The 23,874-nt window shown below is 36.5% G+C and overlaps 3 protein-coding genes and 1 long non-coding RNA gene across 5 annotated transcripts in view; 3 read left to right on the forward strand and 1 right to left on the reverse strand.

Moving 5' to 3' along the window:
- The window catches only part of LOC107681977 (transmembrane protein 201-like), a 12,823-nt gene extending 4,449 nt beyond the window's left edge, over positions 1-8,374 (forward strand). The window contains exons 6-11 of one of the 2 annotated variants that reach the window (XM_016478372.1): positions 123-326; positions 3,170-3,396; positions 6,206-6,268; positions 6,414-6,695; positions 7,349-7,483; positions 7,571-8,374. In XM_016478372.1, coding sequence (XP_016333858.1) covers positions 123-326; positions 3,170-3,396; positions 6,206-6,268; positions 6,414-6,695; positions 7,349-7,483; positions 7,571-7,668 — 1,009 coding nt within the window. In that variant the 3' untranslated portion in view covers positions 7,669-8,374. The remainder of the gene's footprint in view (positions 1-122; positions 327-3,169; positions 3,397-6,205; positions 6,269-6,413; positions 6,696-7,348; positions 7,484-7,570) is intronic. The other variant, XM_016478374.1, reaches the window with a different exon arrangement.
- LOC107681980 (uncharacterized) lies at positions 350-23,245 on the reverse strand. The gene is made up of 3 exons (XR_001633324.1): positions 23,235-23,245; positions 13,559-13,564; positions 350-521 (listed from the first exon to the last, which is right to left on the reverse strand). It is a non-coding gene; the product is annotated as an uncharacterized LOC107681980 (long non-coding RNA).
- On the forward strand, positions 10,821-12,034 carry LOC107681978 (forkhead box protein L2-like). The gene has a single exon (XM_016478375.1). The coding sequence runs from the start codon at positions 10,898-10,900 to the stop codon at positions 11,687-11,689; it is 792 nt and encodes a 263-aa protein (XP_016333861.1). The 5' UTR covers positions 10,821-10,897; the 3' UTR covers positions 11,690-12,034.
- The window catches only part of LOC107681979 (phosphatidylinositol 4,5-bisphosphate 3-kinase catalytic subunit delta isoform-like), a 27,911-nt gene continuing 18,672 nt past the window's right edge, over positions 14,636-23,874 (forward strand). Inside the window, exons 1-7 of the mRNA XM_016478376.1 lie at positions 14,636-14,735; positions 15,591-15,722; positions 17,003-17,177; positions 18,108-18,242; positions 18,583-18,927; positions 20,284-20,463; positions 22,439-22,594. Coding sequence (XP_016333862.1) covers positions 17,037-17,177; positions 18,108-18,242; positions 18,583-18,927; positions 20,284-20,463; positions 22,439-22,594 — 957 coding nt within the window. The 5' untranslated portion in view covers positions 14,636-14,735; positions 15,591-15,722; positions 17,003-17,036. The remainder of the gene's footprint in view (positions 14,736-15,590; positions 15,723-17,002; positions 17,178-18,107; positions 18,243-18,582; positions 18,928-20,283; positions 20,464-22,438; positions 22,595-23,874) is intronic.

Raw genomic sequence — 23,874 nt, forward strand, 5'->3', positions numbered from 1 at the left:
ATATATATATATATATATATATATATAGGATAAATATATTTGTAATTACTATATAAGTGAATGTATACATATATGTAAATTTATTTTAATTATAAATTAAATATATTTATTTTCTCCTCAAGGTTGAGGAGAATTGACGCTGTGGCCTCTGTGCTTTGGCTCCTGGTGATATGTTTTTACCTGGCCGAGTGTTACCTCAAGACGGACATCCCTGATTGGTTGGAAACGGTCAAGTTGGGTATCACTTCTGTGTGTTGTCTGGTGGGATTCGCTGCCGCTGTGGCAACACGCAAATCCATGAGTCAGAGAAGAGCCAGAGGTCGCAGGTCAGAATCTGAGCAGTGACACTAAGATAAGATATTTTATGGGATCTGTAATCGAGGACACTTTTGGTACATGTAGAATCAAGAGTTTGATTTTTTTTTTTCTCAGAACATTTTCCTCCCAAATGTATTCAGTTTACACTAACTATCTAATGCACTCATTATAAACCTCCATGGCCAAGATGTTGCTAAATAGGCCTTTTAAACGCCATGCTGATATATAAAAAAAGTAGTCTGTGTGGATGAGCTTGCTCAAAGTACTAGAAAAGGATTGTTTATGGTCTTTTTGTAGCGCTTGACATTACCACCATGCCCCTAATTTGACAAGGCAGAACATGTCAATTTTACCTTTGTTTTGGTGCAGGTTGAATTCACAGGTTTGGGGTAGCTTGTAAAAATACAGACTAGTTCATGAGTGAATGATTTTTTTTTATGCATCTTGCGGTGTATAATGATGTTTTTGCATTGAAATAGAAAATGCATTGTTCAACAAGAAATTGCAATGGGGCTTAGGGATTTGGGGATATTTTTTTCCATCACTGAATTTAAGCTTAAAATTTACACAACATGTGCAACTTAAACCGCCTAAAACTATACCCACTATATTAAACTGTAACAAAAATTCTGTATTATGCCAATACTGCTCTGATCTCATATTTGCAATGTCATAACAAAAGTTATATTATCAGTATTTAGTTGCTAGCAACATACAGATATGTTAGACTTGTGCTATATTTTAGCTCAAGTACTCAGCGTTCTCTTTTGAGGTTAAGCTACAGCTGAGCACATTTGAGAGAGTCTCAAAATATTTGTCTCTCTTCGTTTTGATTCTTAATTAACTTGAATTTCAAGTCTGTCTCCACCACCGGGTTGATTTTGTCATCGTTACCTCAGTACAGAATTTATGCAATTTTTCAGAAAATTAGCTAACTTTGCATAGCACTATACTTATTATATTATGAACATTATATTTACTATATTGTAAAGTGTTATAGGTGCACTACATTGTATTACATGCCATTTAGTTTGAATACTACTAACCACACTAAAGCTCTATAACACATAGCCATCTCTTTCAAGTGTCTAACAAAAGAGACACATTTTCAAAACTTCTACAAATAAAGCTTTGTAGGGATCGTATGGAAAACTAAGCATTGTATTTTGGCTGTGGTCTAGAAACGTGTGACGTTGTGACAGTACGACTATAGATTGTATGTTTTTGTAGGTTTCCATCACTGTATTTCCCAAGTTACTGTATGCATGTGGCATATGCTGTGAAGTTAGTTTTTTGCTGTGATCAAAGTACTAATGTGACTTAGACACTTACTGTCTGCAACTGTTCTGTTATTTAAATCAATTATGTTAATTTCCATTAGATGTGTATCAACTTATACAGATCTTATGGTACCTGTCCACCTCCGACGAGCTTTAATATTTATAATTTTGTATTACCAAAAGGTGAAACATGCCTAATGTAAAGTTTCATTAACTTTTTTTTATGATGACTTGTGGCATATTTCACTTATTTGAGTATTTAACTGTAGACTTCAGTATAGTTGAATATTTAGTATCCTCATTATTGTAGTTTTGTTTGCCAAAGGCTGATGGTTGGTAAATCCAAATAATAGTGTGCTGTGCATTTAGACTTGGCATTGAAACAAGTATCTGTTTATGATGTATAACATTTATTTAGAACAGCATTGTGTTTTTGTGAGTATACTTGATCCTTTATTGACTATTTCATTTTTTTAGACTAATTTAGATTGTCTGGAAGTATGCTGCCTCCCCAGTTTTCATATGATTTCAAATGTGAGTAAATAAGTAAAACTGAATTTAGCACTGAGGATATAATGTGGTAGGACCTGTCAACATGAAATCACAGATCTGTGCATGTTGTATCAAGGCGCATTATGTCAGGGATTGATTGGAAGGAAAATCATTGGGTTTAAGGAATATTGCCAATTTCAAGATTGTCAAATCCAGTTTCTTACCAAGTTAAGACTTTGATTTGGACCAGTTTAGGTCTTACAAGCAGTTCAATTACCATAAAACAATAAACTAGAATCTCAAATGCATCTTAATGTTTTGTGGCCTCTGACCATTACAAATCTAAAAATCTTTTTAATACTTTTTTGCCCACAGGCTGGAAATAGTTGTCTGACTTTGAGAAACCCTCAACTGAAATAATCAGTTTGTGGCATTGCTGTGCTTTTTTCTGGTATATCATCAACACCTGATCAGTGGTTTCTGGTGATTTTGACATGGAATGACCCCAAAGATATAATGTGAAATGAGCAACTGCATTGTTGAATAGTGTGAAATGGTTTCCGTCCAGAAACGTAAGTTCAGATTTGTTGTAATAATGTTGTATTTTGAGTAAAGCAGCATGCTGGAGCTGTATTACACTACTTGTATTATTTAACCCTATTATGAAAGTGAAATAAAACGCTGATAAAATGCGAACTGTGTGTTTGCCATTTTTTTTTAAAGGTTGTTTGAGATGGAAGCTTGTTGTGCTTTTATAAATTAGAGAAACGTAAGCAGGAAATTAGCGTGAACGCATCAAATGTTTGAACTGAGCAAGTGGATATCGACTGAGCTATTACTAATGTATAATTTCATACATTTACAGATATGCTAGCTTAAATTCTTTATATCTATTATCTGAAATGAAATCTTTACAACACTGAAATCTACTACATTCATCAAATGAGGAGCCATAATCAGGCTTTTGAATTCTGTGGAAGTCTGCAGAGTTTTCTGCAGTTTTCCTCCATAGCAGTAACTGAAGAGATATTTGCTCCATGAAACTCAGCAGTGGACTGATTCTCTTCTGTCTGTTGCAGGTATCTGTCTGGCAGTTCTCCTGGGCCGTACTACAGTAATCACTGTCCCTCGCTGTCTGCACCTGTGTCTGCATCCTCTGCCTTCATCCCAACTCCTCCCCCCAACCTGTCACAGCTGCTCATCCGCCAGCAAAGCCACAGAATGCGCAAAGCCTCGCCCTCCTCGCTGCCTGGGCGACTCAACAGGGCCCTCTCTCTGGGAACTATCCCCTCCCTCGCACGAGCAGGTAAAGCATAAGATAGATAAATCATTCTAATATGCTGATTTGCTGCTTAAGATTTGTGTGGAAACTGTGATAAACTACCATTCAAAACTTTGGGGCAAGTAAGCTTTAAAAAACAAGTTTTATTCAGCAAGGACAAATAAAATTGATCATAGAAGTGAATACATTTATGATGTTATAAAAGATTTCTATTTCAAATAAATGCTGTTCTTTTGAACGTTCTATTCATCAGAAAATCCTGAGAATTGTATTGTGGTTTCCACAAAAAATATTGGGCAGTCTTCAACATTGATAATAATAACTGTTATTAAAAATTAACCACCAATAATAATTGATAATAACTGAGCACCAAATCAGCATATTAGTATAAGTTCTAAAGGCGACACTGAAGACTGGAGTAATGGCTACTGAAACTTCAGCTTTGCCATCACAGAAATAATTACATTTTAAGACGTATTAAAATAGAAAACATTTTATTTAATCTGTAATTTTACAATATTTTACAACATTACTGTTTTTCTGTATATTTAATCAAATACACTTTTTTTAACCATGCATATAACCTGCTGATATATAAATATGAAAAATATTTTAAATAAAACTAATTATAATTAAATAAATATTGCAATAAAACTTAATAGGCTGTGCAATGAATTTGGCTTTTTGTAACATAGTTGTAATAGTCATATAATGTAGAAAAGCCTTCACTTTGTTTGTGAAGAAGTGAGATGTGCTGCTATAGTGAGAGCTGAGAGGCCCCAGGTGCTGTTTTGTGGAACCAGTGCAGAAGTGCATGATGGGAAAGATGTGGGTCACTGACTGACTGAATGCATGGTACAAGGAACTCAGCTCACTCTTCAACCCAGACACTGCCGCACCTAGCAGGGGAATTTTGCCAACTGCCAAAGAAAACTGTGAAGTGTGATTGAGAAATAATCTGTTCAGTATCTCCAGCTACCTGCATGCTACAGGGATTTTCCCACTGCTGATGAGTTTCCAGTTACAGGAAGTGACTGATTTACATTCTTTTATTTTATCTTTGAATTTAAAAGAATGGTGAACCTATAAATAAAATGTGTCATTATTTACTCACTGTCATGCTGTTCCAAAGCTGTATGCTGTTATTTTTTCAGTGGAACAATTTTTCTCTGTCCAGTGACATATATTGACCACAGGCTATCAAACTCCAAAAGTGTTTGAAGCTGTGCGAAGAACATTATTCACTGATAATGCCCTCCATATCAGCTCTCATATCAGATATGATACAGATCAATATGAACTATCAGTGTAGAAAAGATTTGTTTTTTTTTTTAAGTCACATTTTGGAGCAAAATGAGTAAATAACAGAAATGTAATTTTTCGATGAACTATTACTTTAAAGGGGTCATATGATGCTGCTAAAAAGAACATTATTTTGTGTATTTGGTGTAATGAAATGTGTTTATGCGGTTTAAGGTTCAAAAAACACATTATTTTCCACATACTGTACATTATTGTTTCTGCATTGAAATCGCATCATATGACCCCTTTAACAATAATGTTTTGATTCATGTTTATGCATTAAAAAAAAATAGTTACCTAATTGACTGACAGTTTTAACTCTGCATAACCTACCAACATATTGTTCATACTGTATATCAAAAGGGATGGCAGGGGCAACAGCTTGGTTTGCCATAGCTTTTAACTTTGACCTGTCAGTAAACAGGACTTTGTAATACACAGGCTTTTAAAGCCTGGGATCAGGGTGATGTCGGGAGTGGTGTTTAAATGACTGTTGTGAGACGGTAGAAGAATCATGGTTCGTTTCATGTGTGGATCTTCAGACGAGACCAGATGCGATGGCAAACGTCAGCCTCCTGTAATCAGATGCAGTGGCTCGGCAGGTGTGATAAAAAGGGCCAGAGCTTGATCTTTACACTCTTGGATGGATATGTAATGGTGATCTTCAACAGCTAACAAAAGTTTTCATTTAAAAAAATATCACTAAGAGTCCAGTGAGTTCTCTCACAGCTTGTTTTTACAGAAGCATTAGAGTTATCACTCATCTCTCCGTCACACTTCTATAGGAGGTCTTGAAAAGGCTTTTGTGTGAGCAGGGCCTGTTCCTGCTCCATCATGTACCTTCACCCATCTGCTCTATAATGGTCAGTAATGGTGCTGCTCCTCTACAGCTGCAGCTGTGTTGGCTCCACATATGGAGACATTCCTGGAATGACAGAATGAGAGCGTTAAATGTCTCTACTTTGCAGTTGGATGCTTGTGTTGTATCATGAAAATTGCTGGCAATTTCTATCAGTCTTTTGTGGGATAGCTATCTTTCACTTTTTGAGAAGGCAGCCATAGAAATGTTTCAAATAAGAAACTGCAGTTGTACTACTGTCCAAAAAATGTATTCAGCATGGACGCTTTAAATCGATCAAAAGTGACAGTAAATACATTTATAATGTTAGAAAACATTTCTGAATAAGTGCTGAACGTAATAAGAACTTTCTATTTTTCAAAGAATCTTGAAAAAAAAAAGTTTTCACAGAAATATTAAGCAGCAGAACTGTTCTTAACATTGATAATAATGAGCACTGAATCATATTACAATGTTTTTCTGAAGGATCATGTGACTGAAGACTGGAGTAGTAGTGATGCTGAAAATTCAGCTTTGCATCACAGGAATAAAATGCATTTAAAAAATGGAAAACAGTTATTTGAGATGGTATAAAAATACTTCACAACATTACCACTTTTACTGTATTTTTGATCAAGTAAAACATAAAAATGACCCCCAAACAATTGTGCTGATTTGTTCTTTTGCTTGTAGATTCAGGTTTCCTGTTCAGTGGGAGTAGACCATCTTCACAGTGTAAAGACTCTCCACCTTCAGGTAATTCTGAAGAAGTGAAGGAATTGTTGTATACATCTTTATGAACTCAAACCAGATAAATCGTATATGATAATTGTCTACTACTTATCAGTCACATCGCCATTTGATAAACGCGGTGAAACTAATTTCTTTCATTTTTCAATAGATTACTTCTCTCTAAAATCTGGAAGCCAACCCTCCTCTCCTGGACCATCTCCAACCTCTTCCGTGGCAGGATCTGTCACTTCCACCTCCAGCTCCGCCAGGCAGTGCCGGCCACTCATCAGTCCGGCCAGACTCAACATCAGTGGGCAAAAGCTGCGGCTCTTTTCCTCTCCTCTGGAGCCTTTAAGTTTGGCCTCACCACCTCCGTTTCTTTCAGAGCAACGCCACGTGCACAGCGGAGGATTCTTGCCTGATGTTCCACACTTCCATTCACAGAATCATGGTATAGGACACTTTTGGATGTATTTTTAATCTACATGAATGTCCTAAAGTTTCTGTCAACCATTTGAGCTGAATGATAGTATAGAGTGGCCCTAAAATGTTACCAAATTTTGTATTGCTTTATTTTGCTTTTGAAAAGTGTGACTGTGACTTTTTTTTTTTTTTTGTCAACTAACTTTTATTATCTTAAGTGTCCAAATGCTTTTTGGAGGACAACATACTAATGCTATTTTTAAGGTGCAATCTTCTATCTATTTATTTACTAGTATTACTTGAAAATTATATTGTATTACTAATAACTGAAGATTAGAAACCTCCGTTTCTTAATTTAAAAACCTCATATCATTCAAGTCTGTTGGTTTTATGGGCAAATGTGACCCTGGACCACAAAACTAGTCATAAGGGTCAATTTTGGTAGGAAATAAAAAAAATATCTTAATGGAACATGATCTTTATTTAATATCCTAATGGTTTTTGGCATAAAATAAAAATTAAATAATTTTGACCCATACAATGTATTGTTGGCTGTTGCTACAAATATACCTGTGCTACTTATGACTGGTTTTGTGGTCCAGGGTCACATATGTTATTTATATGTTCTGTTCTCAATATTCTTGAACTTTTAAGATTGATATAGATATGATTTTGTTTGAGATTCAGGTTCACTGATCGATGAGGGCAGTGTGTTTGAGCATGTGGAGAAGCGAATGGGCAGCTCCTCCGGTTCTTCAAACTGCCGTGTAGACACGACCACAGGAAATGGAACTGACAGCAAGCCTGGATGGAAAGGTGCGAATAGGAAGTTCATTAGAGTAGCAGTGTTTACTCTGTTCTGCATAATTATTTATTGTTTGAATGTTTTTGTCTTTTTCACAGGGTTTTTGGGCCTGACACTTTGGCCTGGTCTACTGTTTGCCAGCCTGACCATTAACTTAACCTTTATCGGTTTCTATCTTTATTACAATTGGAGATGAGCATATAGAAAAGACCTGTTCAAGGTCAACCTGGGATGTACACTGGTCGTTGTCACCTGCGTGCTCAGTAAATCTATATCATGGAAATACATGGATAGCATTTCCCTTGGGTGACGACTACAACTTTATTCTTGCTGCTCAACAATTGTGGATATAATAATGGAGAATAAAGGAATTCTCAAATAAATAAGAAGACCGTATCCTCTTAACTTGAGCTCTGTTAAATACAGCTGAGATTCTACATTATGCTGCAAAGTATGATGTGAGCTTTGTAAAACATGTTTTTGTGCATGTTCAATCAGTTTTTGTGTTTTTACACACTGGATGTGTTTCAGACTGAATGCTTGTGCTGTTTAGTTTAACAGAATGATGTCTGTTGGGCATGTGTTGCATCTTTATAAAAAAAATCTATTTGACGACTTTGCCATATTGCTGTACATTTAAGTGTTTCTGTTTATCCTACATCCTGAAAGAAGAATTCCATGTCATGTCATTATCGTAATGATGTGATATTATAAAGTGCAATATGTTTGTGTTGATTTGTTAACAATGTGACACTGAAAGATTTGGTGTAGCAAATGTCTGTTACTGTGTCCATTGAGCCTCTGACTGTTTTATGATTTAACTCATAATGTCAAGGGAAAACAGGATAATTTAATATTTTGTACATAAAATAAAGGTGTTTCAATTACCAGATTGAAATAAATCTCCACTGTAATAGTTATACATTGGTTTTGGTGTCTTCTGTATTTTTTCACACTCGTGTTAAAAAAAAAATAATGAAATCTGAAATTCTTCTCTGAATTTCTCCTTTTCTCTAGATTGCTTCCTAATCTCTGGCATTGTATATTACAAATATTGTTGACTCCTTGACTAATTTCTCCTGCTACTGTTGTGTCTAGTTAATATGTAAATGTAAATTTTAAACGTTCTCTTTCATCATTCAGAAATTCTGAGCATGTATTTGTAAAGTCAGTTGCTCACTGAACAGGTCAATAGTGAAGGTAGTTGTGAAGGTTTTTCCTTGATCTTATTTTGTGTTGCAGTTCCCATATCATGATGTATTTGAAACATTCAGTTGTTCTTGCATGTTGCCCTTTTGAATTGTGTTAGAGAACGATGCAATCATTTACATTTTCAAAAAGTGTAAGGAAAAATATACAATGGGAACTGAAAGTAAATCAAAAGTATTCCAGAGTACCAGAGTTTATCTTTCTCCATCACTGGCTGGGTGTAGACAGTCTGTCTCCTGAAAGAATGATAACAATCTGGATTCTCTCAGTATAGGACATACAGCTCAGAGTGGTATAAAAAATAAAGAACAGAATGCAAATTCATTTGAATTACAAGCCATTAATGTGTTTTGCAAATGGTTTAGAAGATGGATTTCTGATGTATTTACTCTAATGAATGTGCTGCCTTTAATGGAGGTAACTGAAGATATGAGGCACTGTAGTTAGCAATGTATTTGTCGATGCACATAAAGATGGAACTGTCAGAGTGGGAAATTCCCCCCCCAAAAAAGGCAAGTTAATACATGCATGTTGCTGTAAGAATGTTTTATGTTATTGTAAGACACATTCAGACTAAGGACATTACAACCTGTGGTCAATTATACTGTATATACTGCACATTCCATAAATCACTGATATTACTGCGATTTTGAAATAAATAGCATAAATACATTTAAAAATATATATATTTTTGCACTTAACGTACAAAAGAGCAAGTTCATTACAGAATTACATTTTTAATTTTAGTTGATCAAACCTGTTGAGAATAATGTTCAAAAATGCTGATATAAATGAACAATTTCCCAAACAGTATTTATTTTCTTTATTTATTTGTTTGTTTATTTATTGAAAACAATGTCTCTGAGCTCAAGATTCATTCAATGACAATATGCAGAATAATTCACACTGCAGTTATTAAAATGATAGGTAACACTCTACTGGTTCCATTTGTTAACATTAGTTATTAGTTATATATAGCAATAAATAACTATGCATGAATGAACAATTCTAAAAAATACTGATAAAGCATGTATTAATCTTAGTTATATTATATACATATATACATTAAACCAAAGTTGTATCTGTTAATATTATTTAATGGACCTGAGCTAATATGAACTAACAATTAACTGACATTAAAAAATAATAAATATTGTAATAAATGTATTGCTAATTATTAGTCAATAACAATCTGGCTCATTTTAAGCTCATTATGCAAGTCAATCTTAAAGCCAAATTCACACAACTTTAATCCAAAAGACTTTCATTTTCAGCCTAAATATTGCTATAATTTCAGATAATTAATTCCAGTCCAATCACTATCAGAAGAAAAAAAAAAAAACTTTTTTAAAAAGAATTTAAAATACTTTTTTAAAAAGCCTAATTGTTAACTTTTTAAATAGACTTTTACAGCCCATATTTCAAGAAAAAAAATCACAATTTCACATCAACAAATATAAAGTTATAAAATAGGCTATGTTTTGCCTATATTATGTTGAGAATACAGGTCATCAAATAAGGTCTTAACAAGGCGGCACCTTTGATGGCACGTTTCATCTATTTGATTGGACGGAGCAGTTGTGGGAAGACTGTGCAGAGGATGAAGTTTACAAATCAGATGCTCTTTGTTCTTGAAACATGCGCAGTCCACAAAATCCATAAATGCGTTAGTTAGTTAAATGTGTTTAAATGTTATATATGTGTCTAATATTATTTAGCCTAAATCATGATTATTTAGGCCTGCGGATTAAAAAGGTGCGCACAAACCTTTTAAAATACGATAAAGGACAGAATGATTTGCAATGCTTTTTGACATTGCAAACTTTAGCCTGCAGTTTTTATATTTAATCAAATATTTTAAATTCAATTGCACAATCAATTCACAACATAATAAGAATAACAAGAAAACATATTATTATTATTTTATTAATGTTGGCTTAACGCGGTTAGCAAGTGTTTTTTAATGCCGGCGACATCAAACAGATGTTTACTGTAACATTTACCAAGCAGTCCAAATACGTCTGCGACCCTCGCGCGCCTCTTTCATGTTGAATTCGCGAACTTTTGACCTCTATTTCAGGATACCAACAGGAGGCAGGGCAGGTAGGTGGAGACTAAAGCAAATCCGAAGCACACCTGGACACTTTTAACTTTACACCCGTGCTGTTCGCTGCGGAGAATCTCGCCTTTTCATTCATCCAGCTCAAGCCCATCTCATGGATCGCAGCGCGGGGTCTGATAACCTGCAATCCCGCGATACCGCAGAGGACTGCCAGGGTACCGCGGGGGATGGAGGAGCCGCTCCAGCACCAGAAAAGCCTCCTTATTCGTACGTGGCTCTCATTGCAATGGCCATCAGAGAAAGCGAGGAGAAGAAGCTGACCCTGAATGACATCTACGGCTTCATCATATCCAAGTTTCCATACTACGAGAAGAACAAAAAGGGATGGCAGAACAGCATCAGGCACAATCTGAGCCTCAACGAGTGCTTCGTGAAGATTCCCCGGGAGAGCGGCGAGGAGAGGAAGGGGAACTTCTGGACGCTAGACCCAGCGTTTAGCGATATGTTTGAGAAGGGTAATTATAGGCGCAGGAGGCGCGTCAAGAGACCCTACAGACCACCAACCTTACCGTCTGGATTTAAGTTCACCGACTCGTACTGCCTGCAACAGGAGCCCGTTTACTGGCAAAGCCCGTTCGTCAGCAGCGCCAGCTCCTGGAGCCACCAGTCCAGCTCTCCGACGCACATCTCCAGCTACCTGCAGCCCATGCTTGGTAACGCGCGCCCTCTGTCTCCAAACGATTACGCTAACTCTCCCGTGAGTTATTACTACGGTCAACACCATCACCTTCACCCGTCCTACAGACCGTACCACCGGCATCCGAACGCTCTGGTGCCTCTGAGCGGCATGACTCCTCCGGTGAGCCCTGGCGGAAGCTCCATCTCCGCCTGCAGCTACCCGCCGCACAACGGCCATCCCGAACAGGTGCATCATCCGTTTGACTGACGGACAGACACGTGAAAACTGAATATAAGTAGGCAAAAAAATTCATTTGGATCTAGATTTGCTGTTTTTGTTACGTTAACCTTTGGAGATGTTAAACGTGCCGTTTCAAGTCAGACTGGCTGGTTGAAATTAGGTAGAAATGTTGCATTCGCTGCATTAATTTGTTTACTGTATAACTAATGGGTTTACAGTTGTGTTTTGTGGATTTTCTCGAATGAAATATTGTTACATTGTTAAACTATTGTTCACTTAAAAGTCAAGAGACGAAGAGCTGTTCAAAACGCACTTGGTTGTTGGCAAGTTGTCAGTTTCCATAAATTTCAGCAAATGTTTAAAAAGCATCAAGATAGCCTACATAAGCATATTTATTTTTACCATGTATTGAGATAGAATTAAGGATCTTAAAATGGATGTACGGTTTGCATACCGTTTAAAAATGTTTGATGAATATTTTATTTAGTGGAAACTCTTTGCACAAGTTGTTTACAAGAGTTCTTTACATATGCAAAAGTGTATTTTCTTTACAAAATATTTTGTATATTGAATAGACATGTTCAGTGTCTGCATTTCTGGAGTTTGAAAGTATTTTTTTATATGTAAATGTTCATAACCTGTTCGAATTTTTCTCTGATAAAATTCTGATAACTACACTCTAAAAAAAAAAGGTTCTTCAGCGGTTCTTTGGAGTGGTTAAGGTGCTATATAGCACCACTACCGATGGATGAGTTATGATTGGTGCACCATTGTTGAGAAAAAGTGCTATATGGCACCTCTTATGGTTCTACATGGCACCATTTGACAAAGGTGCTATATAGCACCTGTAAGAATAGGTGCTAAATAGCACTAAAAGTGGTTCCCCTATGATTACGAGCCAAAGAACCGCTTTTAGTGCTATATAGCACCATTTTTTTTTAGTGTAGTCATACAAGTCTCATTTATTTGACTATTTATTATATATTACTAGGCCAATTGCATTTGATCAAACTTAATTAAAGAAATAATAATAATATTAAAATAAAATTACAAATATAAAAAAAAAAAAAACAATTTGTCCAATTGTTTTATTTGAAAAACGCACAAAATGACACGAAAATCACTGCTTCAATATCTAATCTATCCAGTGTCTGTAAATGCTAAGTGCAGTGCAAATACTTAATTATAATGAACATTCGTGAATAATAGTGATTAAAATTATGAGATGATTATTCCAAAATATGGAGCAAGATCATGGTTGTGTAATTCTAACTCCACAGTAAACTGTGTAGCTAAATGCCGCCCCCTTGTGGCCTTTTGACCTATTATCTGTAAAAAGATGTTGTAGTATTTTAGTTTTCATACTAACAGTTTATATAGACAGATTATGTTGATTGACCGCTTATATAATTAATCTGAACATATTTTATTATATACAAAATGTATATATATATATTGATATGTGGTGGCCACCTTCTCGTAGCATGTTTCTGTGAATCCATTTATTGGGTTTACAGAAAAAGGCATGAGCTATTGTAATAGTTGACATGAGATGTCTATTCCTTGTGATAGTGCAAATCTTAGTCCACTGACCTCAATTTAGGTTAGACATGTGATGAGCAAAACACTCACTACAGCTTAAACTTGTCATTCCCTGTCCTAAAGTGCCTTTGAACAGAGAAATATAATATAGTTTTATCTTAACATAAAAACCAGCCCATATTCAAATACAAGCTGCTGGATGAACAAACGAGATCATTTATAAAGAAAGACGGAGTAATCCCAAGGCTACATGAGGCTTTGAAACTGTTGCCATGGTGAGGAAAGACTGTTACTTTAACAGTTAAAATTTAAAGAAGTGTTTGATGCATTGTAAGTGCAATATGAATATTAGACCATGGTCTCAGATGCAGCGCTGTATGTCCATCCATAATTTCCCTTAAAGGCATCCGAGGCCTCTTTCTACAGCTTGATTTGATTATTTCAGGGGCTGTAATGACATTGCATGTGTTTGGTTTTCCCCATCACCTCCAGTAACTTCCCTGCAGTGATCAGCTGTCTGGCAGCATAGTGCACTTTGGCCTGCAGTGACTTGTGGGCAGGGGCTGAAGGTGGGCGGATGTGGGCACAGGGGTCTTTGGCTTTATTTCACTCTGAGTTTCTGTTCTGCACATACACTTCCTGTTTTCACAAGCTGCGAGCTTTCAATGGTGCAGTGCATTTTAAAAGCTTGTTATCATCACTGCACCACTATAGTCTTTCAGATGGCTGAAAAGAAGACCTATAAATGTCTATGCAGATGATTAAACAGCATGTGACTAATTACATGCAGTTCCAGGTCTTGGATTCAATGGTGTTTTCATAAATGGGCCAGAGATTGTGCTCTATTTGGATTACAGGATATGTATTTTTTTTATATATAAATGCATTGCAAAGCTTTATAATTTGTTCTCAGGAATAAAATAATAGCCTTTTACTAGACGTCTCCTTGCTGAAAGCAGACAGATTTATTTGACTGAATGACTGGTGCTTTTAAGTGACTTCCCCATGCATGGACCCATAATCGTTATTCGCTGTCAGTGGCATCCAGAATTAGAGCTTCCTTACTCTCTCACAGGAAGACACGTCTGGCCGGTTTTATTTAAAAATGAGGAAATAATAAGTTCAGTAATTCAGCCTGTTATGTACAGTATTTACGCATACAGGTATCACGTGATACCTGGTGTCGGATAATAGTAGCACACATGCTCTGAACTACAGTTTCGTTGTGAACTAATCGATGTTTTTGAACATGTAATTTAATCGACTCCTTTCTACAGCTTTTAAGTTTTTATAGTAAGAGAATTCTAGCGTGACACCGCCCACCTTCGAAGACTGACTATAACATGAGCCAATAGCATTCGAGAAGTGACTATAACATGAGCCAATAGCATTAGAGAAGGGCTTTAACGGAGCATTTCATTGGTTGTACTTATTAACGAATACGCCCCCTAGAGTGAACCAGTCGTCTAAACAATACTCGGCCTTGAACCAGAGCTGGTATGAGGATATTTTGAGCGCCTCAACGAAAATGGTAATTTAAGTCAGTCTCATTCACAACAATTAGAGAAAGCGGCTGAAGAACTATGATCGTATAAAACCACCATACGCTATTCAAGTTAATTGAAACGTGACCGACTTGGCATCTTTGGCGAATCGGTTGAGTGAATGATTCAGTGACTCACCCGTAACAAGCTTAAATTGGATCTTGGAGAACAGATTCAAAAGATTAGAGTCACTCGGATGAACCAAAAGCCACATAATGGATTATATTTGATTTATTTCTGCGAATTTATAGCTCATAGTGCATAAACATGATTGAGGAGAGTTAAGTAATCACAGAGACTGTTTTCAAACGAACGCAGCATGTCGCACGCGTGGAAACAGACCTCAGAAGCAGAGGAAGCCAGACGGTGGTGTGCTGAGGAAGAGTTAGGGACCGTTAATATTGTTTCGAACCGTTCTGAAAAGTGCAAACATTTATTACGTATGTTTGAAAGTTAAAATCATAACATCTTTATGTAATGGATAAAATGGTGCCAGTTAATTTAAGGTCGTAAATCATCAAAACATCAAACATCTTGATGTTATACTGTAACGTTTTCTCCAAACATATTCATTCCATTTCTCTCTGAATGAAGGATTTCATGACACGCAGACATTTTTATTGTCAGTATTATATGCCGTGCATGAATGACAACAAGGGAGAGAACGAAAGAGAGAGAGAAAGGAGGAGGAAGCAAGTGAGCGCGTGAAAGAGGAAGAGAGAGAGACAACTATGTCGATGATCCCTACGAGTTAGGAACGCGGTGCTGAAGGCGCAGTGCAGACGACCACTTTAACACCTCCAATCACTAAAGGATTATTAACACTTCTGCTGTCATTTCAGACCATTCAAATACTGGCGTATTGATCGCTGACCGACATTCACGCGCCAAGAAGATATCAATATTCAGTGTCAAAGTAAAGGAGCATCGCTGATTCTGAAGATGGAGAAATGAACCACCGGTGAGGCTTGAAGGTAAGTCCGCGCTGTCACATTGTCATATTTTGTTTCATGTTTCCCATCACGAGAATATGAAACGAGCAGAGGTTTATTCATGGTGGCTTAGGCAAAAATGTGTTGACACCTGCCATTTTAAAAATGCATCATAAATAATGTGCTATTTTTAATCGCTACGATTTATGTACACCATATATTTTCGACAGACGCATAGTTTAAAATATAGTATAACATTTGTGAAATTGCTATGTTGATGTGAGATGATGTGCGCCACGTTTCTCGGATATTGGCCCTCCGGCCGGCTTTGTAACCCTAGACAGTCCGACAATTCATCACAGAGCTGCAGTGTGTGCTTCAGACACATGCATAGCATATATGATATTAGATATTGATTAATATGATATAATGCGAAATCTCATGTCAGGAACACCATACTTCTGTTCATGATCAATTGCAATTGAAATCTTCTTTAAATTGATTTTCCAGTTGTAATTTTTTCATTGATAATGTAAAGTATAACTATTGTAGTGTGCATATAAACAAATTTATGCAATTCAATGACCTGTCTGCCTATACAAGAGATTGATTGTTTTGACTGTATTTTTTATACACCCTAGTATGCACAGCTTTCATTTTTTAGCAGGTCACTGGGTTGATACAAACCATTGTGCAATGTTATATTGCATATAAATATTGTATAAAATAAAAAATATATTTTGAGAAGAGAAGAAGTATGAACACGCTGCATAGGACATTCTAACTGTTAAGTCTTTAGCGCGTTAAAAAATAAATATATTCTATATTAAAAAATAGTAATTAAAATAATATATTCTATAATAATTTTAAAGCTCATGTGCAACGTAACTTGTAGTATATTTCTATGTTTTCTCTTTTAACAGTGTCTTAATTGTACTTCTTGAGGTTTATGTTATGATAATATTTTGTCTTTGTGATGATAGAAACAAGTATTCTGTAATTATTCAGTAAAATTCTAAATTATTTACTCTTACTTACACATTCGATTGCTACTAGCCATTATAAAGTGATGTTAATCATAATATGAATGATATATTTTTAAAGAGCATGTGATGCACATTTACAAGAAAAGTGTCTTAATAATTATTTATTATGCAGCATATGTTACACGCTCTCTCTCTTCTCGCTGAATATTAATTGAGCGTCTTGAGGTCACTCCCTGCCTCTGTAATTGGTTCAGTGGGTTGTAACAGCTAGTAAACACTTCATGCATGTTCAGTATTGTATGACTTTATCTGTCGTAAACGTCTATCTGTGTTCAGCAGTGGGGTCAGCTGTAGATGAGCTTCCTGCACCATGCCGCCGGGGGTCTACGGCATGCAGGATGTGTGGGAGAGGGAGGGTTGGCAACAGATCAACATAGAGTTCCTCCTCCCCACGGGGATCTACCTCAACTTTCCCGTAGCACGCAGTGACACCATTAGTACCATCAAGAAGGTGAGGAGACCCTCTGATCACATGCAAACACCAAACATGCTAATTTGCAGATATGAATAATTGACAAATAACATGGACTGTTTGGAATGAGCATCATGATTGTAGTTTAAAAAGGACAAAAAAACAGCACAAATGAGGTCCGTACAACTTTGGAAGTCTTAGAATATCTTACATAACAAAATTGAAATCATTATTTACTAAAATATGTTAATATTATATCTTAACACTCCTCGTTTATGAGAGAATGATCAAAATCTAATTTGTAAAGAGATCTTTTCAGTGAATTTATTAGGTTCACCAAATGGGCTGAATTTGTTCATGAGGTCAATGTTAAAAAAACTACTGCTTTAATATGAGGTCATAAAACTGCATCTGTAATAATTAAAATAACAAATAATAATAATTAAAAAAAGCAAACTGTTGTTTAAATACATTGCAGGACATTTTAAATACACAAGTATTTGATTGATGGTGATTAAAAATATAGTATATTTTTTTGATTTCATTATTAAATTTGCTGGTTATTATATTCATAAAGTCAGATGGTTTTTAAAAATGCCTATTTTTGAACAATTTAAAACATATATTAAAATGTATTTGGTATTAAAATGTATTAAATGATATCTACAGTACAAGTAAAAACTTGAAAGCAATGCAATTGTTTAAGATATAAACAGTTTTTATACAGTTTTTTCCCGCTTGTTACTTTCTTTATACCCCTGACGTGTTTTGTTTTATGTACACTTGTTGGTTAACTAAGGAAATCTTTCTGGTTGAGATAGTCAGGAAGCCTACCTGTACCGTATGCTGGGTAATATCATTCAAAACGCAGCATATTGGTATTAGATTCTCTGCAATAAAATTATAGGAATCAACTGCAGTCAAACCCACTGTCCACATTAAAGTCTTGATTTGTGGCTTGTGCCTTAGATGGTGTGGAAGAATGCCAGGAACGAGCCTCTGTTCAGTGCCCTGAGTGACCCGGACGCCTACGTCTTCACCTGCATCAACATGACCGCGGAGCGGGAGGAGCTGGAAGACGAGCAGCGCCGCCTGTGTTTCTTTATGCACCAAGAGCTTGTAACACTCCAAAGAGATTTGAATCACAATTGAAATCGCATCATATGACCCCTTTAATGGTTTTTGAGGATGGTCACGCAATCTGTTCATGTTGCCTTCTGCATAATTCGACTAGCATCTAGATGAATTTGCGCCAAAATAAAAATATCCTAGATGTTGGCCAACTAAAGATATGGGAGGTATTTTCTTCTGTCTTTTAAAAGTCAATTTAAAAGCCTTTTTATTTTGCTGGCCTAAAAACGCATGATTATATGATTCATTGGATTTTATTACTAGCTTTTAGCGTTGTTCTTCCCTGCTAATTTATCTGCAACATTATTAGAACAGACCCATTTTTTGTGTCTTGGAGAGTTTTATTATTGGTAGTATTTTCGTATTGAATGTTGACAGTGCAGTTTTACCATTCTGGCTTTGTTCAAAATGGCATAAAACCTTCTCCACAGGTCATCATGAATTTGACTCCCAAAAGAACCATGAGGTGAATGAATTCCGAACAAAAATGCGGACATTTTGTGAAGAGCGTGCTCAGGTGCGTCAGATGTTGCCTTGGGAACCATGGATGGAGTTCAACTTCCCGTGTGACTTGGAGCCGTGCTCGGTAGTGGCGCAATCTGGGAAATCGCACAGCGGCAAAAAGATTTTGGTCAATGTGAAGTTTGAGGGCAGTGAGGTGAGTGAAGTCATATTTTACACGAGTTCATGTTAATATACCATTCTTTTATGCTTTCTGGGAATTCATTCCTTTAGTATAATGCTATGTATCTGCTTTCTGTTTGTGCTGATAATGTGAAATGAGCAGCATGTTATGTAGTCGTTGACTATTTAATCCTCTCATGCAAAAGTCTAATTTTAGACTGACATATTTTCTGCCTTTGATATCACAAATCGTAACAGTCAGGAGACGTTTACACGGTGATGATGTCACTGCAGCATCTGCAGGCACACATGGCTCTCACTGACCCAGTTTTCCAGAGTGAAGCCTTTGATAGTATTTATATGTGTTGTGTTGCCTGTCAATCCCCCACCCACTCAGCACGAATGTTATTTACCTATGATCTTTAACCTTGTAATGAGTCTGAAGCGTGCAAAAAAACCTCCAGCAGCACTTGTTTTTATAGTGCATGACATGGATCAAAAGCCAGACCGTTTCGACACCGCATTTGCAGAGAAAAACAATCACATAATGAGTAATTAATCATACTATAGTGAGTGAACCCTGATCCTATGCGCATCAGTGATTATGAGGGAGTTTTCTGCTTTTTTACTATAACTAGAGCATGTTTTCTCAAACTTTTTTGAACCAAGGACCCCTTTCATAACACAAACTGTTCAAAGACCCCAGAGAAGTCGCTGTTACCATGGAAATGAGAATCATGGCAACCATGACCACCCACTCCCATAAAGCATAGTCTCCCCACACTCTCAATCAACTTGGCAGTCCCGCATTCTGAGTTTTTGAATATAGTTAGATGCAAAATTTCTCTGTTTTTTATTATGCAGTACCATTCAAACGTTTGGGGTAGATATTTTTCAAGATTTTTGAGAGAAGTCTGTTTTCTATTCGAATATAGTCTGATATGTAATTTAGTCCTGTGCTTGCAAAGCTGAATTTTCAGCATCATTACAGATACAGTGTCACATGGTCCTTCAGAAATCATTATAATATGCTGATTTGCTGCTCAAGAAACATTTCTTGTTATGTCATATTATGTTGTGCTGCTTAATATTTTTGTGGAAACTGTGATGCATTTTTTCAAGATTCTTTGCTCAATAAAAGTTCTAAAAGCATTTATGCGAAATAGAAATCTACAATGTATAAGTCTTTACTGTCATGTTATATTAATTTAATTAATCCCTACTGAAACACAAATCTACTGACCTTAAATGTATCTATATTATGTTTTTGCATTATAGTTATGACTTATTCTATACTTTCAGCCTATATTGTAGGCTTACTCTTTTTCTAATGAAAGAATGTCAATGTTTTGGACCCCCTGGTTATGCATTTCACATTTTGACTTTGTAGGAGACCTTCGTTCTCCAGCAAGATCCACAGGACCTGCCGATGTTTTTGAAACGGAACGCCTTGAGAAAGAAGTCCACCGTGTTCCGACCGGCCAAGCAGGAGAAGCCAGAGGACTACACCCTTCAGGTTAACGGGAGATGGGAGTTCATTTATGGAAAATATCCACTCTGCCAGTTTAAAGTAAGTCTGAAAGTCACAACATCATCTCAACTTCACAGCTACATTTTCTTTCAAATTTATATGAAAGCACCACACTTTCAGACTCCAGGCTGCATGTCTTTTTAAATCTTGTCCTATTATATATTCCATTTTGCTGCAATGTAAAGTTTGTCAGGCTCTTCAGAGGCCTTGATTTGAATTAATTGTAGGACTTCACGGCTCTGTAACAGTTGTTGATTTAGAAACTACTTGAACCTGCAAAGATGAGTCATACATCTCTACCAGCCTTCAAAACATCAACTACGTTGAGGATAATGTGATTTCAGCTGCATTACGCTACCTAAATGAACAGGCCGCAGGATCTAATGATGATTAGTCCAGGAGTACTGGATCTGGTCAGGTCTTTATAGTGTACATTTTGGTAAACAGGAACTGATAAAACCATCTGTACATCGGCTACCATTTCCATCCCTCGCTGTCTGTCTCTGATTGTCTGTTTACGAAAAAAACATTAATTTTGTGCTTTATCTCATTCACATTTTATTTAAGAGTTTTTAGGGCTTTTGGCATTTTTTTGAAAGTGGAGAAATGACAAGAATAATGGGAAGAAAGACCGATATGAACTTGCATCTCCCATATAAGCACCGTAACTCAATGTGTCTCGAACATATGAGCTCATTTTTTAATTTTTTTCCTCTCTCGCAGTATATTTTTACATGTTTGCATGGAGGCATTACCCCACACCTGACCATGGTGCATCATTCAGTCATCATCAAGTACCCTGCTCAAGAAACATTTCTTGTTATGTCATATTATGTTGTGCTGCTTAATATTTTTGTGGAAACTGTGATGCATTTTTTCAAGATTCTTTGCTCAATAAAAGTTCTAAAAGCATTTATGCGAAATAGAAATCTACAATGTTTAAGTCTTTACTGTCATGTTATATTAATTTAATTAATCCCTACTGAAACACAAATCTACTGACCTTAAATGTATCTATATTATGTTTTTGCATTATAGTTATGACTTATTCTATACTTTCAGCCTATATTGTAGGCTTACTCTTTTTCTAATGAAAGAATGTCAATGTTTTGGACCCCCTGGTTATGCATTTCACATTTTGACTTTGTAGGAGACCTTCGTTCTCCAGCAAGATCCACAGGACCTGCCGATGTTTTTGAAACGGAACGCCTTGAGAAAGAAGTCCACCGTGTTCCGACCGGCCAAGCAGGAGAAGCCAGAGGACTACACCCTTCAGGTTAACGGGAGATGGGAGTTCATTTATGGAAAATATCCACTCTGCCAGTTTAAAGTAAGTCTGAAAGTCACAACATCATCTCAACTTCACAGCTACATTTTCTTTCAAATTTATATGAAAGCACCACACTTTCAGACTCCAGGCTGCATGTCTTTTTAAATCTTGTCCTATTATATATTCCATTTTGCTGCAATGTAAAGTTTGTCAGGCTCTTCAGAGGCCTTGATTTGAATTAATTGTAGGACTTCACGGCTCTGTAACAGTTGTTGATTTAGAAACTACTTGAACCTGCAAAGATGAGTCATACATCTCTACCAGCCTTCAAAACATCAACTACGTTGAGGATAATGTGATTTCAGCTGCATTACGCTACCTAAATGAACAGGCCGCAGGATCTAATGATGATTAGTCCAGGAGTACTGGATCTGGTCAGGTCTTTATAGTGTACATTTTGGTAAACAGGAACTGATAAAACCATCTGTACATCGGCTACCATTTCCATCCCTCGCTGTCTGTCTCTGATTGTCTGTTTACGAAAAAAACATTAATTTTGTGCTTTATCTCATTCACATTTTATTTAAGAGTTTTTAGGGCTTTTGGCATTTTTTTGAAAGTGGAGAAATGACAAGAATAATGGGAAGAAAGACCGATATGAACTTGCATCTCCCATATAAGCACCGTAACTCAATGTGTCTCGAACATATGAGCTCATTTTTTAATTTTTTTCCTCTCTCGCAGTATATTTTTACATGTTTGCATGGAGGCATTACCCCACACCTGACCATGGTGCATCATTCAGTCATCATCAAGTACCAGGAGGAACAGGGTGGCCTCAGTAACCAGGTGTCCAGGACTCGTGCTCAGTCCAAACCGCCCCCGCTGCCTCTGAAAAGGGTGAGAAGGCACTTTTACACCGGAACACGATCTGTTATTAACAGGGGAACTACTTTTCATGTTTCTCTTGTAGCTTGTGTTGTAGACTTCAACCTCTGTGAACTCGATTTGCAATGCGACGTACTCGCAATCATTTACCCATGGTGACTTTTTGATCATCTGTGACCCCTTCATGGAAGTGCTTTGAATTAATGAGATGGAGCATAAAGTGTTTCTTCCTTGCTAGTTGTATATGCTTCCGGAATTAAAAAAATGTAAATAATTAATTGTAGCAACTCTACAAGCTAGTTTACTTGACAGTAGCTCAGCTTTAAAACAAGCTACATTTTCGAACACACTGTCATGGCAGTTTCAGTTTGTAACTATTTCACGCTTCGGTGGCTAATTTGTACGATCTTATGTTTTTGTTTAATCTACTTATGCCATACCAACAATTAGGTTTAGGGGTGAGCTTTCTTGCTTGTACATTTTTTCTAAAATCATGTTTTCGTACAAATCATTAGTGCTGTGTTCGATACATCGATACGACGATGTATCGTCACAGAGATTTGACGATACGAGTATAGATACAGCTGTCCCTGTATCGATATTGTGGCACGTGTGGAGCAGTGGACCGTGCTTAATTTGAATACGAGAGCACGGTTTAAAATGGAGTCGAAAAGTGCGAGGTTTCTAAAAATGAATAGAGCATAATATATAGGCTATAACAAGGTTTAATCTGGCTGCAGAGGAACACAACTGGGTTGCCTGATATAAAGAGACGTAATCCCTGAAACAGAGCTTCCCACTTGCGCAATATGGAAATATCTGCTAAGTGTGCTACTTATCTTTATCAGCCTGGCAACCATGTGCACTCGCTCTCTCTCCACTGTGGATAAACGCGGTTGCAGTTTAGCGATCTCCACTTTAATATTCTGTTCTCAGAGAGAGAGAGAGAGAGTCTGTGTATGTATGAATTACCTCCGTTTTGCCGCGTTTCTCTATTAACAGTGAAGCTGTGGCTTTAATTTCTTTAGAAACGATAATGTTACCAGCTCCTTGTTGAGAAAGATAATGTAGCTCTTGAGCGATTAAGCTACTTTATTGATAAAATTGCAGGGCAGCGCTAAAAAGTTTGTGTTGCTGAATGTGATCTGTGTGAGTGACTAAAATCGTGTGTGCATGAGATACAGTGAAGACAGCGCATTAGTTTAGAACTCTTCTAATTTTTATTTTTTTAAATGTAGAAATTGTGTTAATTTGTGCAATGATAACCTACCAGCAATGTAAAGATGATTTTT

Source organism: Sinocyclocheilus anshuiensis, unplaced genomic scaffold (assembly GCF_001515605.1).
Source record: "Sinocyclocheilus anshuiensis isolate Anshui unplaced genomic scaffold, SAMN03320099.WGS_v1.1 scaffold2090, whole genome shotgun sequence".
NCBI lineage: Eukaryota > Metazoa > Chordata > Actinopteri > Cypriniformes > Cyprinidae > Sinocyclocheilus > Sinocyclocheilus anshuiensis.